General features: G+C 40.2%; 2 protein-coding genes across 2 annotated transcripts in view; both read left to right on the top strand.

The window, feature by feature from the left end:
• The window catches only part of LOC134670642 (immunoglobulin superfamily member 10-like), a 477,034-nt gene that overhangs the window by 119,293 nt on the left and 338,128 nt on the right, over window positions 1–19,613 (top strand). The gene's annotated exons all lie outside the window — the stretch shown is intronic.
• LOC134670514 (uncharacterized) lies at window positions 11,656–15,472 on the top strand. Its single transcript, XM_063528327.1, has 2 exons — window positions 11,656–11,984; window positions 14,834–15,472. Exons 1-2 carry the CDS (start codon window positions 11,970–11,972, stop codon window positions 15,455–15,457), a joined length of 639 nt encoding a protein of 212 aa, XP_063384397.1. The 5' UTR covers window positions 11,656–11,969; the 3' UTR covers window positions 15,458–15,472.

Genomic DNA, 19,613 nt, shown 5'->3' with positions numbered 1-19,613 from the left:
CATCATTTCCGCAATCTGCGCCCCCCCGAAACCTACTTATAAAACGACATCCATGACGATTTTTATGACATAGTGCATGGCCGCCATTTTGGAATCCGAAATGGTCATCATTTTCGAAATCTGTGCCCCCTAAAACCTATAAAACGACACCCATGACGACTTTTATGACATAGTGCATGGCCGCCATTTTGGATTCCAAAATGGTCATCATTTTTGAAATCGGGGCCCCCTAAAACCTATAAAACGACATCCATGACGACTTTTATGACATAGTGCATGGCCGCCATGTTGGATTTCAAAATAATCATCATTTTCGAAATCTGCGCCCCCCAAAACCTAAAAAACGACATCCATGACGACTTTTATGACATAGTGCATGGCCGCCATCTTGGATTCCAGAATGGTCATCGTTTTCGAAATCTGCGCCCCCCAAAACCTATAAAACGACATCCATGACGACTTTTATGACATAGTGCATGGTCGCCATTTTGCAATCCAAAATGGTCATCATTTTCGAAATCTGATGCGCCCCCAAAACCTATAAATACGACATCCATGACGAATTTTATGACATAGTGCATGGTCGCCATTTTGGAATCCAAAATGGTCATTTTTGAAAAAAATCTAAAATTAAAAAGACAATATTATAAATGTGTAACAAACCGAGCACTTTCATTTGATACCAAACTCGACCATACTTTCTTGCAATAAAAATGACCAGAATAGCAAGACCCCTCACAAATGGCTTTTTAGCATTTTAAACTCTTCTAGCTCAATAACCTCTTGTTCGAGCCTGCTCAAAATTTAATGACTAAAATATAATGCCCTCAACTACACGTTTACCCAATTTCATTTAAATTAGAACAAATTTACTTAAGTTCTTGAGTATCAAACTGTCTTCTGACAGTTCAGCTTAAAAACATCGAAATGCCGGGACGCGCCGCTAGCCAGCCGCGTGATCCAAGTCGAATGTAAGAACTTCGCTTCGCTTCGCTCGCTCGTTCGATTATTTTTGTGTTTTGTGCAATAAAGTTTAAACAAATAATAACTAAAACTCTAAGGCTCACTTGCACCATCCCACTAACCCGGGGTTAAGCAGCTAAACCGTTAACCTAGTGTCAAATTGTACTGGGTAACCATGGTAACTTTAGGTTTAACCGGTTAACCCCGGGTTAGTGGAATGGCCTAAGGCCCACTTGCACCATTCTACTAACCCGGGGTTAACCGGTTAAACCTGGCGTTACCATGGTTACCAGGACAATTTGACTCTGGGTTGACGGTTAAACCGCTTAACCCCAGGTTATTGGGATGGTGCAAGTGGCCCTAATTGACCTAAAATATTGTATTACAGAGATACCCGATCAACCTACAGTCATAGCAAGCAAAGGAGCCAAAAACTAAACCTCAGGCCCACTTGCACCATTCCACTAACCCGGGGTTAACCGGTTAAACCTGGCGTTGCCATGGTTACCAGTACAATTTGACATAAGGTTAACGGTTTAACTGATTAATCTCGGGTTAGCGGAATGGTGCAAGTGGGCCTTAACTAATTAAACACACTTTTTTTATTCGACTTATTCATGTGTAACCATCCTTTTCAAGCCCTGTCCATCAAATACAGATTAGTCATTAATAATAGATTTAGAGCTAAAAGGCGTCATTATTATTACCTCCAAGCTACTCGCGTTTGGGCTTGGCATTTAGGGTTGCCAACTTTTTTTGGTGGAATATAGTATTTTCCAGAATGAGGCATCAAAAACATAGTATATTTCAAAAAATATAGTCCTTTTAGATAAAATACATGAGTGTAATATACGTTTAATCGGAAATATAGTATTTTAGCGTACTATATATTTTTCCAAAAGTATATAGTATAGAGAGCCAAAATATAGTACAATACTATATAATATAGTACGGTTGGCAACCCTACTTGGCATTGTAATGGGTTGATTTTGATTTAAGTGTAATAAAAACTTTAATGGTAGACATAAAAGTGAAGGCAATTGATCGATTATATACCAATCATTATTTAAAGACATAATACATGAGTTTTACTACAGTAATGTAATAATCCATTCCATTATTAAAGTAATTTTAGTAAAGCTGTTTCTTAAACACCTATTACGCATGGATAGATGAAATTTGCGGGATCCCATTTTTTATACCAGATCGGTGGCAAACAAGCATACGGCCTGATGATAAGCAGTGACCGTAGCCTATGAACGCCTGCAACTCCAGAGGTGTTACATGCGCGTTGCCGACCTTTTAAACCAAAAATATTACTTTGCTAATCCACGTAAAGATAACGTGCTAGTCAATCAGTGCTAACCCGTTATACTTACTTGTGTATTTTTTACATGCAATGAATGTTCCCACCCTCCCACTGCAAAAATAAATACACAAATAAATATTATAACAAACCACCATCAAAAGAACAATACTCGACACATGTTTCGCCTCTCTACGAGGCATCCTGAGGAGATGTTGACAGTCTGACGCCCGGAAACGGAAACGGGACGGGACGTTGCCGGGCGTCAGACTGGGAGGGTGGGAACATTAATTGCATGTAAAAAATACACAAGTAAGTAACGGGTTAGCACTGATTGACTAGCACGTTATCTTTTTGCGGATTAGCAGTCATATTTTTGGTTTTAATTAATAGGTACATTATTACTTAAAACTATTTGGGAAACAATAGAGACCTAAGTTTTTTACGTATCTTAAAGTTCGAATCAGGCGACGTTACCACGTCCTATTACAAGGTGGTTTAACGTTAAACGTGACCCCAACACTAACCCCCCGCAAAACTATCAAACTTACCGTTACCTATTGGGAACGTGCGAAGTCGGTGGCGCTGATCGTCACGAACACATGTAATCTTATGGAATGTCCGACATTAGTACTAGCGGCAGCCGCTTGAACTAATTTTACTCCATAAGATTTAACATATAAATTTCGGCAAAATGAGGACAGCACCAGTCGTGCACATAGCGAATAGTAAAATTTTAACGGCCCTTGTAATAAGGCCCCAAGGAGGACAATTCAAACTTACATTGTGACATCAAAATGATATCTAATCGATTTCAGTCGCGCGTGATTGCTCGATTCGTACTTTAAGATACATCAATTAATAGATCTAGAAACGATATAGATTAGATATGACAATGTCAAAAGTGACGTTTTTGTTTTAATAAACGTCATGTCTGACACTGACATATATCTAATTCATATCGTTTCTAGATCTATTAACTGACGTATCTTAAAGTTCGAAACGTGCCGTGAGTTTCGCTCGTACTTGTCCGTACATATATTGGCAAACGAGACATACGGGCGACTGACATCGTTTAGATTTAGATAAGTCACTCTAATCACAATGTAAGTCAGAGTTGTTAAATACACTGAATAAAATAATTAGCCGCTCATTGATATTTCTCAATATCCTACAACCGATTTTATAATCGCTGATTTTATATGACAAATACCTATATTTCGCAAGTCTCATTTTTTGTATAAAATAGATACAAAATATATTGCTACTGTTACGCAAACATTTCTTTCAATTTCAGTCTATTTTTTGCACTCTATTGGCCTCAGTTCCATTAATTTATCATCATATTCAAAGTTTATTCAACGCGGTACGAACTGATAAAACTAGTCCAGAATAAAACTACCGTTATTCATCAATTTGCCTAGAATGATTGAACTGAAATTGAAAGCAAGTAATATATGTATATTTCTGTTGAAATCTACATTCGTTACTAGTATTGATTTTAACTGTTTATTTTATTTTATTCTTGATTTTGGTACATGGAAGCAGTTATAATTTTTTACTGTTCAAATATTGCATCTGTGTGAACATAAATAAATAAACACACATCGACCTAGCCCCAAACTAAGCACAGCTTGTACTATGGGTACTAGGCGATGATATAAACATACTTATATAGATAAATACATACCTACTTTTAAACATTTCTATGTTTAAACATCCATAACTCAGGAGTCGGGAACAAAAATATCTGTATCACACAAATAAATGCCCTCACCGGGATTCGAACCCAGGGCCATCGGCTTCGCAGGCAGCGTCACTACCCACTAGGCCAGACCGGTCGTCAACTAAAAGGTAGTATATTCAAAATCACGAAAGGGCAATATGTAATTACTGTAATTAGGTACGATCAGGGTTGCCAACTCCAATTTCTTTTTACCCCTGAGCTCAACTTAAAAACCCCTAAAACTGTACTATTATTTTGGAAAACCCACTAAATAAAAAATAAAAGAAATTATTATAGATTTTCCAAATTTAGAACATTATTATGATTTTCAACCGGTTCGACATTTTAATGATCATTCACATGAACGTTATACATAGATGGTCAAGAAAATCTTGTCAGTAGAAAACGGCGCGAAATTCAAATTTTCTATGAGACGATATCCCTTCGCGCCTACATTTTTTCAAATTTCCCGAACTTTTCTACTCTAAAAAAAACCACTAAAAATATTTAGCCCCTAAAAAAACCCCTAGCTGGTTTATTTCCCCCTAAATTTAGTGGTTAAACCACTAAGTTGGCATCCCTGGGTACGATAAAAAAGTTCTATTTACAGACTACCTCAACTAGACGGAACACAAAAAAATAAAATAAAAAAAACATGATAGGTATCCGCGCTCCTGAGCACGCAAAGTTGCACATTCTTCTCGCTCACGCTTACGCTCAGTGAGAGAGAAGAACACGAACCTCAGTAGGTTCGCTTAGTAGGCAGGTAAGTAGGCTCAGAGGTGGGCCTTAAATATAAAATCAGTACTATACCACTCAATCTAAAGTCAAATTAGGCGGAAAGTTAAGGACATCCCTTTATTTTAAGATACAGACTTGGTTAAGTATCTCAAACACGATCTTTGGAATAAATAAATTATTTACCTCAAGTCTCCTTGCAAATGTCAAGACGCCCTGAGTATCCTTAGATGTTATCTTAGTAATATTTCGGACTTTTGAAACGACATTTGGACTCGAGTATTCCTTGAGGCAAAATAAAGGAGAATGAACTTGAATTTAGTAGGTACTGACTTCAGACGTGCAAGATTTGTTTCACCTTTAGTAGAGACTTAGGTAGGGAAAAGAAAGTAATTTCGCTCAATCTTTGAGCAAGTTAACTAGGAATACCTCTACCCTACAGAATACCACACCCGCACACTAAGATACCTACGTACTCATATTTTTTATTGATGAGCCGTGCTTGCGGACTTGGCCTAATTTGTAGTGAATTTGCTTAAGCTGACCACTGACTAACAGGCCGCCGGACGATATCGGCCTATCAGAACAAAAATTTGACAGTTCCGAACAACTGCCCGGCCGATATCGTCCGGCGGACTGTTGGTCAGTGGTCGGCTTTATGAACCTATCCAACTGTCGGCGGCCGATCGTAATATCCGCCCGATCGTAAAGCTCCTATGTATATAATGTTTTAACGGTAGTCAAATTAAACCAATAGATAGGTAGGATAGGTTTGTTAGTTGCTTCAGATGATCGAACGGCAAACTGTCCAGAAATAGGAGCCCCGCGCGTAGCGGGGCTTCGTTGACTCAGAGACAATTTGTGATTTTCACTTTTTACGATATACGTAGGAATTATATGATATGGTGGATATCACAATCGGCCGCCGACACATTGGTTTTCTCTTAAAAAAAGTTCCCACAGTCAGTTTTGTACCTACACGTACCTATAGTAAATAAACGCGTCCCTTTTACTCACACGGGATCTACATCTTCACTTGCGTTTCTCTCTTTCCACTCACCGGTCAAAGCTGCTTCCGTGTCCCTAACTTTTTCGGGATTAGAATATTTATTTCAATCCTCATCAGCATTACAAAGATGCTTCTCCAAATGTTCAATGGCTTCGCGCTTGTTATGAAGTTATTTATATTTCATCCTCGTCCCTATTAAAATCAGCATTAAAAGGTTTGATTTCCCACAGTAAGTATGTTAACGAAGCTACCCAATTAATTCAGGTTTTCGCCAGTCGCACTTGACCGTTCCGTGTGTTATTCCAATAGGTGGGCAAGAGAGTCTAACGCTCGGGTGAAATTAGCACTCTAAATTATATTTGATTGTTTCAATAAGTGCCTGGCGCGCGAGAAAAATGAACGTAGAACTGTCTTTTTCTGATGGGGAAAACAAACAAACGACTGTTGAAAATACATCAATGACGATAATGACGAAATTGACGAACGAAAAAATGCGATGTATGCGGCGGAACTAGTTTCAATTAATTTTTGAGAAAATGACTCCATTTTTCATTCTGGATTGCTTCGTTATTGTTTCACTCAAAACGATCCGTTATTCGAAAGTCAATGATGCATTCGCATTGCTTGTCTAGGAATTCTAGGACCCTCTTTTCTAAGGATAACTGTGCTCAGCAGTGGGACTGACTTAAGGCATGTGCACACCGGTTTGCGTGTGCGTGACATGCACGCGTGCTCATGTGTTAAAATGTTGGAGCCGCATATGCACACGTCACGCAAACTGTGTGGCCTCTCTCATAAGGATCTGTATTAGTGATGTACCGACTATTGATTTGGCCGACTAGCCGACTAGCCGACTAATCGGCGCTCGAATGGCCGATTAGTCGGCCGACTAGTCGGCTAGTCGGCCAGATCATTAGTTTCGTATAATTTCAGGTGAAAAACAATAGTTTTGCTCTTTTGGTTGCGCTATTCATTTATTAGCTTGGCTAAAAGGTGTTCTCTACAGGTTCAAAGACCTATCACATTGAATCCTCGTTCAATTTATGTCTTTCTTTTATTTTGCGATCCTGAGCAGACCGTCAGTAGGTACAACTTGTAGGAGGTATTTCCAAGGCTCTATTTCTCGTACGTAGTCGCCAGTTAAAAACCTATCTCCTGTGGTCAGCGTCTTTACGAGCAACGTGCTCTGTTTATAAGTCTCTAAATTTTGCAATAACATTAACAGATCCCCAAGGCTCCACCATTAAAAAAAAACAAAAACTGAGTTATAATAAAATCCTTTAAGTATAGAACTTGGCCATGAAATTACACGAGAATCAGTTGAGATCGACCTGTAGAGGAAAACACCAGCCCACCACCATACGATAACGATCAAACGGTCAATTATATGTATGAACAAAAGTTTTCACACCCTGAATAGGTACCCAGCAAACATTTTTGGTCGATATTCCGAAAAAGGCACCTATTTTAGGTCGCACAATTTAGGAGACCAAAATGAGGCACGTCGAATCGACGTCGTGGGCACGTCGAGTCGACATAAATGGGGAAAAAACGCACGTGCCGGCGACGTATTTATTGACGGTAAATTAGTGATTACAACCATTAGGTCAACACTAGGTCATGTTTCCGACGTGGATTCGACGTCGCCACGACGTGCCGCGTAGTGAAAATGTACTATTTTGGTATTCTTTACCACCTTTAGACGTGATGGCGACATATTTTTATCCATATAATTACTCTGCGAGGCAATATTTAGATGAGACGCGATGAAGAGAAAAGAGACACAAACATTACGCTTATATATTCTTTTCACTCAGAAACAAAATGTCTAACAAGAAAACAACTTTAAGTTGTGCAATGATAATGGCGGCCACTAAGTCATGTAAAATAATTTAGGCCGATTACGCTGATGAAGAACGATGAAATCTAGTGCACAGAAATTTTTTCGTGCAGTATGTTAGGTTTACATACAAAACTATCGATGGGCTTTTGAAATATTTAAGTTTTCAACATTTTATAAAATCAAAATGCATATATTTGCTTGTAATTGAGTGTTGTAATTGAATATTTGTGTATGTGAGTGTATTGACTTGATCAAAAATATTGTTTTATTTTGAATATTAGCACAATGAAGTACCGTGCGATGGCACCATTCAAGATATAACAACTTAAATTATGCAATTTCATATTTAGCATCTCGTTATAATGAAAGAAAATGGCGGCACAACCTTATGGTATTGATAGTACTTTACAAGTGATTTTAACTATATGGTCGCAATTTGGTATCTATTTTAAGTAACATTTACCTAAAATTAGTAGCTAAATCGACATAAAATCGACGACCTAAAGGTCTCCGTATAAGAAATAATTACGTCGCAAATACACCTAAAATATCTTATTAGTACATTTGACCTATTGGTCAGACTTTGCAGTTAATTTTATTTAATATTTCGACTTATTTTCAACCATTAAGTCCCTGACTTCATGGTCCCCGTATAAGAAATAATTACGTCGCATATACACCTAAAATGCCTTATTAGTACATTTGACCTATTGGTCAGGGTTCGAAGTTAATATTACCTAATATTTCGACAGATTTTCAACCATTAAGTCCCTGACTTCATGGGCTCCGTATAAGAAATAATTACGTCGCATATACACCTAAAAGGCCTTATTAGTATATTTAACCTATTGGTCAGGGTACGAAGTTAATTTTACCTAGTAATACGACTTATTTTCAACCATTAAGTCCGTGACTTCATAGTCCCCGTATAAGTAATAATTACGTCGCAAATACACCTAAAATACCTTATTAGTAGATTTGACCTATTGGTGAGGGTTTAAGGTTAATTTTACCTAATATTTTGCCTTATTTTCAACCCCTAAGTCCCTGACTTCATGGTGTATTTATGAAGTGAAATTTACGTTTTATTATCCCTATATTTTGACTTGGAAGTAAAAGTGTACAATACGTAAAAAAATTGGTGACTTACGACGTCATTTTCACTTAAATTGGTAAAATCTTCTTCGAGCCTAGGAAAAAATACTTAAAATGTTTGCTGGGTATTTTGGTAAAATAGACATAAAACATATGGTAAATATTGACTGTTGGTTTCTTTTTTTCTGTTTTTCTTTCACTAATAAAGTGCCGACTAATCGGCCATTTTTGCCGACTAGTCGCCGAGTAATCGCCGACTACAAATGTGGCCGGATAGTCGGCTTTCCCGACTAGTCGGCGACTAGTCGGTACATCCCTAATCTGTATACTACAACGCCGCACGCGCACGTGCACGTCACGCACACGCAGCCGGTGTACACAGGCCTTTAATAGACGTATTATTGCTATGCGTCTTTACACACACTGGTACGGAACCGCGTGCCGCTCCAGTGTGAACGAGAAAGCGTTATTGTGCACAACTGCACATGTTCAGTGATGTGAGATGTCCCACTCGCACACAGGCGTAGCATGCGACGAATCCAATATGAAGATATAGAACACCTAAATGTCGGTTACACTGGTTCACCGTACATCGACTCTTACGCTTGAAAAGCAGTGGGATCACATGGCCAGTTCACGCAGCCGTGGACTTGCCCGAGCGGCCAGAAGCCGCAACAAACTTTTGTAATCAGTAATTTAAACCTGAGAGCAAGAATTTAATACGGCTGGAGTATTCTCTGGGGCACACTGCCATCGCATGTCGTTCTGAAGTGCGAATCGACGAATTCGCGTGCGGTGACGACCGTCCTGCGATTTTCTTTGTATCTTCGTCCGAAGCAGCGATGTGTGACGAATCGTACGGTATGAAGCTCGGTGTGGCATACGCTGCGGCGCGCACGTACCGCATCTTCGTCCGAAAGCACGAATCGTCGTGCGATTCGCAGCTTCGCACGGAGAGATGGAGCCATGTGGCCCATGTGTTAAGGATGACTCACGCTAGACCGGGCCGTGCCCGGGCCGGAGCGTCCGACGTGTCATTTTCTATGACGGCTGATCGGTGATCACGTGGTGCTTTCTATAGAAAACGAAGCTCCTGAAGAGATTCTGAATCTGTACAAAGTTAAAAATTACAGCATTGGACGTCGAGTGCAGCGGTCGGTAACAAGCGGCCCGCGGGCCGCATGCGGCCCGCGAAACTGTCACTTGCGTCCCGCGAGTCCCCCTGGCTATGTTAAACAACAATGTTTGATAAAGTCACACACATTAACAAAAGTGGGGCCGCAGCGACTTCTTTAGCTACTATGTGGCCCTTGGCTGCTAAAAGGGTGCCGACCGCTGTGCTTGTGTGTAGCGTATAGGTAATGTGGTAGGGGTCGGTTTGAACACTAAATTCGCTTACGGCTAACCTGGTTGAAAAATACTGTTAATAAACTGTGTACTGCGACGCACCGGCCCGTGCGAACCGTACATGAATATTCTTGCACAAAATGGATTACAGAAGGCCGGAACGAGCGAAGTAATTGCATTAAATATATTGGATATTTATTACATTAAACATCAGTCCGTCATTTGAGCATTTTAACGAGTTAAAAATACACTGACCTTATGAAAATATATGCCTGGGAAAAATGTGGGTCAAACATGGCTTAAGTTAAGTTTATTTCGTAATAAGCAAAATTTATAAAAAATATTGGACCGTGGGTTACAATAAGCCTTTTCTTTCATATTTGGTTCAAAATGTAGCCTATTTCACTCGAGTCATGAAAACTAATCGATTGACAACAGATTTAACAAAATCGACTTGGCAGTTTGACGCTACGGTGGAATACACCAAGGCACACATACAAACCCATAGGTGCGTACGTATGTACATACATGGATTTTTAAACCGGCGATTTCATTTTTTTTCCGTAGTCGGATAAAATCGTTAAATTTATAATTGTAATTAATGTAAAATACCTTTACAGTAGGTACACATGGTCCTATTTTCCCGCACTAGTGCGTAAAATAGCACTTTGGTGCGATGTCAAATGTTTAAAGGGCCATATGTACTGTAAAACGTTGTAGCGAATAGGTAATTCGAATTTCCTCTTTTCCGCACTTGTATCTTATATAACTATTATGCGATTGTACATCAGAATCAGATCACTAGGTCATTTAAATAACCTAAACATGCTGTTATAGCTTTAACAATAGAACGTAGCACCTATTGTGGTGGCGTCAATGTCGTTTATCGTTATTGATACACTGCCATCCATCATTCGCACTACGCAATGGACGGATATTTTATAAGATTGTAGTATTTTGGTAATGTAGGTAGCTCGTAAAAATATGTCATATGTCAGTTTGCCGTGAAATACATGACCGTTACGTTGCTATCCGAGTGTTTTAATTCTAATTAAATCCCAAACACAATAATTGGCGACGAGAAGTACCTAACGCGTTATAATAAGTGATAAACTAGTGGAATAATAGTTAAAAACGATGGCGGCGAGCGCTAACGTGATTTATGGCGGCAATCTCACGTTCGACCACAACGCGCAAGAATGGAGGATTTTTAAGGAGCGGTTTGAAGCGATGTGTTTTGCAAATGATTTGACGGACACCACCGACAAAGCGGGCACAAAGCGGCGTTCCATACTCCTTACGACGTTTGTGGAAGAAACTTACCGCGTTGCCAAAGATTTGGTGTATCCAAAAACGTTGAACACCATTGAATATTCTACCCTCCTTGAAAAGCTGGATGCTCATTTTGAGTCACCTAGGTGTTCGTTTGCTGAACGATATAAATTTTATAAAGCGGAGCAACGGACCGGCGAAGATCTGGGGGAGTGGGCAGCGCGAGTGCGGAGTTTGGCACAGTTCTGCGGGTTTACGACGGAGCTAGACACAGCGCTGCGGGATCGTTTCGTTCTCGGGCTCGAGAACGCTAAAGAACGAGAGAAGCTGTTTGCGGAGAGCGTGGACAAGCTGACTTTTAGCAAGGCGTTACATCTGGCGCAGGCTACTCGCAGCGCCCGGCAGGGCCTGCAAGCGACCGGCTCGGCCAGGCAGGCGGCGGGAGCCAGCGGCGGCGAGGTGTTCGCGGTGCGCGCGGCCGCCGCGCCCTCCCAACCAAACAACTCGAATAATACAAGACGAGCCTGTGCAGTATGCGGATACAAAAACCATACCAAGGACAAGTGCCGTTACATTAATTACTCGTGTAAAAAGTGCAACACTAAAGGACACCTAAGTAGGATGTGTAAAATGAGTGATAAAAAGTTTAACTTCATTGCCGAGGAAACCGATGACATACATGAAGGTATCGTAGATGTTTATTTATATAGTATCAGATGTGATAACGGGGAGCCTATGCAGCAGGTGGTGTCGATGGCTAGCGAGAACGTAGTATGCGAGGTAGACAGCGGAAGCGCTGTCTCAGTGCTACCTGTTAGTGTTTATGACTCATTATTTAAAAGAAAATATGCCTTAAAGAGATCCAACGTACGATTAAACTGTTATAATGGTAGCAAAATATTTCCTTTAGGCCGAGTTTTATTACCGATTACCTTTGAAACTAGAACAGAGGAAATTGACATGTTTATTATCGAGGATACAGAGGATCAGCCAATTTTGTTAGGAAGAGATTTCATTAGCAAGTTTGATTTACATCTGTGCAGTAAGAATTGTAATCATTTGAATAGCGAGGATGACGTCATCCGGTCATTAAAGAATAAGTATTCGAAAGTTTTTTCTAACGAGTTGGGCAGGTTTAATAAATATAAAATAAATCTAAAACTAAAAGAGGATGCGCAATTTAAATTTTTTAAACCTCGAACCGTGCCCTTGGCTTTGAAACCTAAAGTCGAGGAGGAACTGAACAGATTGGTTGATTTAGGTATTTTGGAAAAGGTTAGTCATTCCGATATGGCCACACCCATTGTCCCTGTTTTACGCCCCGACGGTAATATACGAATTTGCGGCGACTATTCCGTGACCTTGAATAAATCATTGTTTATCGATAACTATCCATTACCGCGTATCGAAGACCTATTTTCTAGGTTGCACGGGGGGGAAGAATTCTCGAAATTGGATTTATCTAGGGCATATAACCAGTGTGAGCTCGATGAGGCATCAAAGAAATTGACGTGTATAAACACACACAAAGGACTTTATTGTTACACACGCCTCGTTTTTGGCTTATCCTCTGCGCCGTGTATTTTTCAGCAAATTATCGAAAAATTACTTTCGGGAATCGACGGAATTTGCATTTTTCTGGACGATGTACTTATAACTGGACCGACCCGAAAAATACACGTCGAGAGGCTCGAGCAAGTCCTTAGTCGACTTAATGACGCCGGTTTGTGCTTAAAACAGGATAAATGCGAGTTATTTAGGAGTTCTGTAGAATACTTAGGGTTTGTAATCGATAAACATGGATTACATAAATCCAAAAATAAAGTTCAAGCCATTCTTAATGCTAAAAGTCCGAAAAATGTATCTGAGCTTCAATCATTTCTAGGTTTGTTAAATTACTATCGGGCATTCGTACCTAATGCTTCGGGTATTTTAAACCCGTTGTATGCGTTACTAAAAAAAGATTGTAAATGGTATTGGGGCGTCGAGCAAGAGGAGTCATTTGTGCAAATAAAAAAGGAGTTAGCGAGTGAGCGAATGTTAGCACACTACAACCCGGATTACGTCACGATTTTGACCACGGATGCCGGACCGGCGGCTTTAGGGGCTATTTTAGCTCAAAAACAGCCGGACGGCTCCGAGCGCGTTGTCGCTTATGCCTCCCGCTCGCTCACGCCCAGCGAAAAAAACTATGCTCAGATACAAAAAGAAGCGGCATCATTAATTTTTGGAATAAAGAAATTCCATTATTATTTGTACGGCAGATCGGTGCCTTTTGTTTTAAGAACGGACCACAAACCCTTAGTATCAATTTTCGGATCCAAAAAAGGTGTCCCCGAATTAGCAGCAAATCGGTTGCAGCGTTATGCTATATTTCTGTCGGCTTATAACTATGAGATCGAATATGTAAAAAGCGAGCATAACGTTGCAGATTACTTGTCTAGGGCCACACTGGATGAAACGCAAGGGTGTCCCGAAGGAGATATAGTTGATCGGGCAACATATATAAATTTTATATCTGCTTAATTGAAACCAGTTACGGCGAAAGATATTTGTTTAGCAACAAAAAAAGATGCGGTATTGTTGCGCGTTAAGTCTTATATAGAAAATGGGTGGCCACGAAAATTGAAGGATAATGACTTAAAAATGTTTTTTAACTGTCGTACAGAGTTGACTTTAGAAGAAGGCTGTATTTTGCGCGGCCATAAAGTTGTCATACCTTCCATTTTCCGGGAGCAACTTTTGAATGAGTTGCATGATTCTCATCTTGGTGTGGTAAAAACTAAATCGGAAGCAAGGAAACGAATGTGGTGGCCTAATATAGACCAGCACATTGAACAAAAAATTGGGTCATGTAGCGTGTGCAGTACACTAAGAAACGCCCCGGCGCGGTCTCCGCTAGTTTCGTGGCCGTACCCGGCACGCTGGGAGCGCGTGCACCTGGACATGTGCGCGGTGCAGAGTCGGCAGTTCCTTATCGCCGTAGATGCGCATTCCAAGTGGGTCGAGTGTTATGTAATGACACAAACAGACACCGCTAGTGTAATTATGAAATTAGCAGACATGTTTAGTAGATTTGGACTTGTTCGCACCCTGGTTACAGATAATGCCTCAAATTTTTGTTCTACGTTGTTTACAGAGTTTTGTACGTTAAATGAAATTAAACATTTAACTATTGCACCTTATCACCCGAATTCGAACGGCCAAGCCGAAAATAGTGTAAAATTCGTAAAAAAAGGCATAAAGGCAATACTTGCGCAAAATCCGTCCCAGTCTAGTTTTAATATTAAATTAAGTAAATTATTGTTCGACTATAGGAACTCGGCTCATTGTACTACTGGATTCTCACCGGCTCAGCTGTTGCTAGGCCGATCGTTACGCTCTCGACACGACTTGCTGCGTGCGCCGCGCGGTACCGACGCCGACGCTAATACTCACGCCGGCGCCGGCGCCGACGCCGACGCCGACACCCAAGCTCCTCGCCTTCCGTTGTCATTGGCTTCCTCGGCTAATCAAAATGTTATCTCCAAACAGATCTCACAATGTAAACAATACGGCGGGCAGAGAAAATGTAATTTTAAACGGGGTGATAATGTTTTAGTAAAATCATTTTTTAAGAATGGTACTAAGTATACATGGAAAAGAGGTACTATTGAGAATAAAGTGGGATCCAGAATGTATATCGTAAATATAACGGACTTGAAAATAAAAGTAAAGAAACACGTCGACCAATTGTTACATTACAAAGGCTGTGACGACACCAACGAGTCCGATTCCGAAGGCGACGTTCCGACATTACAAAACGACGACGACGCCCAGGACGACAACGCCGAAGACGCGCAAACCGACGCACCTCTGCCTGAAGAGCAAGAAGCTGTCGAGCTGGCGGAGGGCGGAGTGGCGAATCCCCACGACACGTCTCCGGACACGTCTTTCGAGAGTGTCGTTTCATCTGTCAGCTCTCCGCAGAGACAATCAGTGCAAGAGAACACAGATACAATAATGTCGTCAGATTGTCCGTTGGAGGTTATGGAGGCGGACGACAACGGTGTTGAGCCTGACGCTCCGGCTGAAAGTCATGGCCTAGTCGACCTTGACAACAGGCGACAACGGCCAATAAGGAGTACTAGGAACAAGGACGTTAATTATAAAATTTAATGGACCTTAAAATTATAAAACGATTGTACTAAGTAGGTTATTAATGTATTCTCTAGTGATTAAGTACTAACTGTTTTTGTTTTGGATTTTTTTTTTGTAACTTTTCGCTTGAATCCTGCCAACCGAAACTGTACCATTATGTCTTTCAATTGGGTTGAAAATTGCATAGAATTGAAAACTTAAGACTAGTGTCATAATTGATGGGGGAGGGTGTAGAAGGCGATATGTTCTTATTATTTGTTAGCTTCTTTGGCAATGATTTATTATTGCTTATTATTTTATTTTAAAATCTAAATAACTACATTGTTTGGATAAATATTGGTGGAGGGATTGTAGTATTTTGGTAATGTAGGTAGCTCGTAAAAATATGTCATATGTCAGTTTGCCGTGAAATACATGACCGTTACGTTGCTATCCGAGTGTTTTAATTCTAATTAAATCCCAAACACAATAAATATATGCTGCGATAAAATAGTTTTAAATATGTGTTACTACGATATAAGAGGGTCTTTGCAATACGATATTTTCCTACTAGTCAAATCTGTTACTTTTTTAGAACTGTCAAAACGATTTGCTAATATATGGCATTTATATGAAACATTACATCGTGACGTCACATCGGTCAACTCACCTACGTTTTATATTTCTATCCGATTTATTAAATATAATTTGTGTTTAAAAATAACTCCTATCTGTGTTTTTCTAATAATTATCTGGTGCTTTATTTCATGCATGCTGTAAAATAATTTATTTTAAATACACTAAAGTAAAGAAATACCTTGGTACTATAATCCCGATGTCAAAGTCAACTCTTTAAGGCTATATGAAAATTGCGCCTTATTAACAACCGGCAATAAGCACCCTTTTGGTCGAGACTGACACATTTAGTGCATACTACGCCGCTTAACGTTATGCTATGCAAGAAGACCTTCATGTGCATAAATGCGGCCTAACACTTAGCACAGAGGGCCTACCGCGAACCACGTTCGACGTGTTGCCTCTTTGTCACACTTATGTACGAATTTACAAGTGCGACAGAGAGGTAACACATCGAACGTGGTTCGCGGTAGCCCCTCAGTTACCTTCACATTCACAGAGTAAGCACAAAATTCCACTATTTAATGAATAGAAAAGTTCCCTAACAAATTTCGGGTGCGGGTGTGCTTTTGAAAAAGTAAAACTGCGGCAAATAAGAAAACTTTACAAATTATTCAACGCGTGTGTTGCGGCGTTCGTTAATGCAAACTGGGAAATAGGTACAGATAATATAGTACAGAGAGATCACTGCTGTAGCCCTACAAGCACAGGACCCGCTACAGCATCTCGCTCGCGAGGTAGACTACCCGCATTTTTCTAACTGTATTAATCTAAGACAGACAGGTAGTCTATCTTTTTTTTTTATAAAGCCTATAAGGTGTCCCACTGCTGGGCAAAGGCCTGCCCCCTAGACCTCCAATCCTCCCGATTAAGTGCAGCATCTGTCCAGTTGCTGAGAAATGTGTCCAGGTCGTCCCGCCATCTCTTAGGCCGACGTTGCCGGCGTTTACATTGTGGCACCCACTCCGTGGCTAGTTTAGCCCACCTCTGTGGGTGCATGCGTAGTCTATCTAGCGGGCGATATACTGTCGCGCCACTCCTGAGCTAGGCGGCTGGGCTGTTGCTCCCTTGCTGCTTTCTAGTGTTTGAAAAAATTGGGTAGGTACTTTCTGTTAGAAAACTGTTGTTTTGGAATACTAAGCAATTACTATCAGACAGCGTAGGCGTCAGCGCAGCGTAGGACGTCCACCCACAAGATGGACAGACGATCTTGTTAAGGTCGCCGGAAGACGCTGGATGCGGGTCGCTTCCAACCGGCATGTATGGAGGTCCAAGGGGGAGGCCTATGTTCAGCAGTGGACGTCTTATGGCTGAGATGATGATGATGATGATGACTATCAGACGGTTAATTAATGGTCTGTCTAGATTACGCATAATCATGTTTTGACCTGTTAAGATTTATGGTAAAGTTGCATGTTGAGCTTTTATTGGTGTACGACCAAAACCGGTTTATTTGCTGAAACCGAAATTGGAACTTATATAGACGTTCACCGCTGAGATACTGTCGCTACCGCGTAGCCGACATCATGGATTACCAGGCACCGTAAAGTGGGGTAAGATGGGTGAAATTTGACTTTCAAACCTCGATAAAATTTTATTTTTACATGTGAAAATTGAATGGTGTATATAATAAGTGATTCGGACGTTTGTATTTTAGTTTGTATTTTATTTTGGGTAGTTCCATTTCATAACTTTGACGATAAAGAGTAAAACCCACCTCACCCCGTAGTGCCTCGTATTTGGGTTAGAAATAGAAATAGAAATAGAAACAGAAATTATTTTTATTATGCGTATTACTATAGCCCCATTTTAAATTGGAATACATTATTTTTGTAGCAGTCGCCTTAAAATGCTTTCTCACCCCCCTCTCAAACCTTCTCTCCCCATTCATAACCCAACTCTCCCCGCGAAACCTACTCACCCCGTTTTACGGTATGTAGGGAAATTATTTGTAGACGCAAAACGACAACGTAGCGTGATTAGCGTTATATGGGTTATTAAAATCGCTTGAATAAACGGCCCGCTCGCATGTCCACAGCGTGGCGAGCACCGTGGAAATACACGGTGTCGTAAAAAGTCACGGTGCGCCGTGACGTGCCACGGCGTCGTGTCACGGCGCGGACACGTCGTGGATATTTATGGTACTGCCGAGAGTGAGAGACCTTTTCCTAATAAAAGTAAAATGAACTGGCATTTTCTCGACATGTATAATATTGGGAGGTGGACTGCAGTGTCTGAATTACTTTCCTTGCATGTATACTATAGGAACGTTGTAAATCATGTAATTCAAATTTTGTAAAGCTTGTTGCAAAATCAGGTCTAACAATGGTCTGTCATTAGTGTCAAACTCAGTAACTACTAGTTCAGCAAGTACATTTAGCGTTTATTGTAAAAGTTGCCCCGCTGCAAGCTAAGCTGTGCGAACTGTCCGCAGCAAAACTTCAAAATTAATGAAACGATCGCGCTGAAATTTGCTCTGCACCGCGCTCCCATTAATGGGAAGTGACTCTGATAACGTTTACTTTCTAAATTGAATATGGATTAAATAATAGACTGAGAATTAATTACGTTCTACATAAATTCTATTAAACCAGTTGTTAGTTGCTTATACGCCAAAATTTGGGTACTCTCTTTGATATGTACATGCGAGAGCTGTGGTCACCTATAAGTGGCTAAGCATCTGTTAATGTTAAATGTCCTTGTTCCTATGTAATTGTGTAGATGTAAAATCCGTTGGTGATCCTTAAATAAATAAATAAAGTAAATAAATAAATAAACCAGGCTGTAAGTGAGTTTATGGTTACTGTGCACGTAAGAAAAAGTAAAAAACGCGTTTTTTTTAAATCGTAAATTTTATGTAAGTAAGTATTTTCATGTTAGCCTAATCTAAAACTTGATTATGTCTGTATGTTTTCTTCCTTATTCTTGAGCATCAGTTTTAGTGTAAATAAGACATTCAAAGGATAATTCTACCTAGGGAAATAATATCAATTATGTATTCATCTATTCTTTAAACCCATGTATCTCACTACACAACACTAAAACACTAAAATCATCATTAGCGATGAACTTGTCTTTTAAATAAGTGAGATATTTGAAATTTACTAAACACATAGCCCTATGGCGCTCTTTAGGGGAGGGCTATGTCCAGCAGTGGACTACTATAGCCTGATGATGATGATGATGATAGCCCTCAAGTATCGTCTAAGATTAAAGAAAAAAGCACTAATTGTTCGTGCTCATCTCACAATACTATTTGTCATCATTAAGATGACACACAATTGAAACTGCGAGCCTAACGTGAAGTGTGACCCAAATGAACTTGCCCTAAAATGTTCGCCCCCGTGTGTCCTCAGAGCGGCTACCGCGAAAACCGAAATTCGCAATGCGGGGATCTTTCTTTTTTACTCTAATAAAGGCTTTTCAGAGTAACAGAAAAAGATGCCCGCAATTTGCGAACTTCGATTTTCGCGGTTTATTTGTCTCCACGGAGATGGAGATAAGTTTGATATCTAGTAGGTAATTTATGTTACAGATGTAGTGCATAATTATTTTTCAT

The sequence above is a fragment of the Cydia fagiglandana genome, chromosome 14, assembly GCF_963556715.1.
Source record: "Cydia fagiglandana chromosome 14, ilCydFagi1.1, whole genome shotgun sequence".
NCBI classification, from domain to species: Eukaryota; Metazoa; Arthropoda; class Insecta; order Lepidoptera; family Tortricidae; genus Cydia; species Cydia fagiglandana.
The sequence above is the reverse complement of the archived record's forward strand: the minus strand, read 5'-3'. Positions and strand labels throughout refer to the sequence as shown.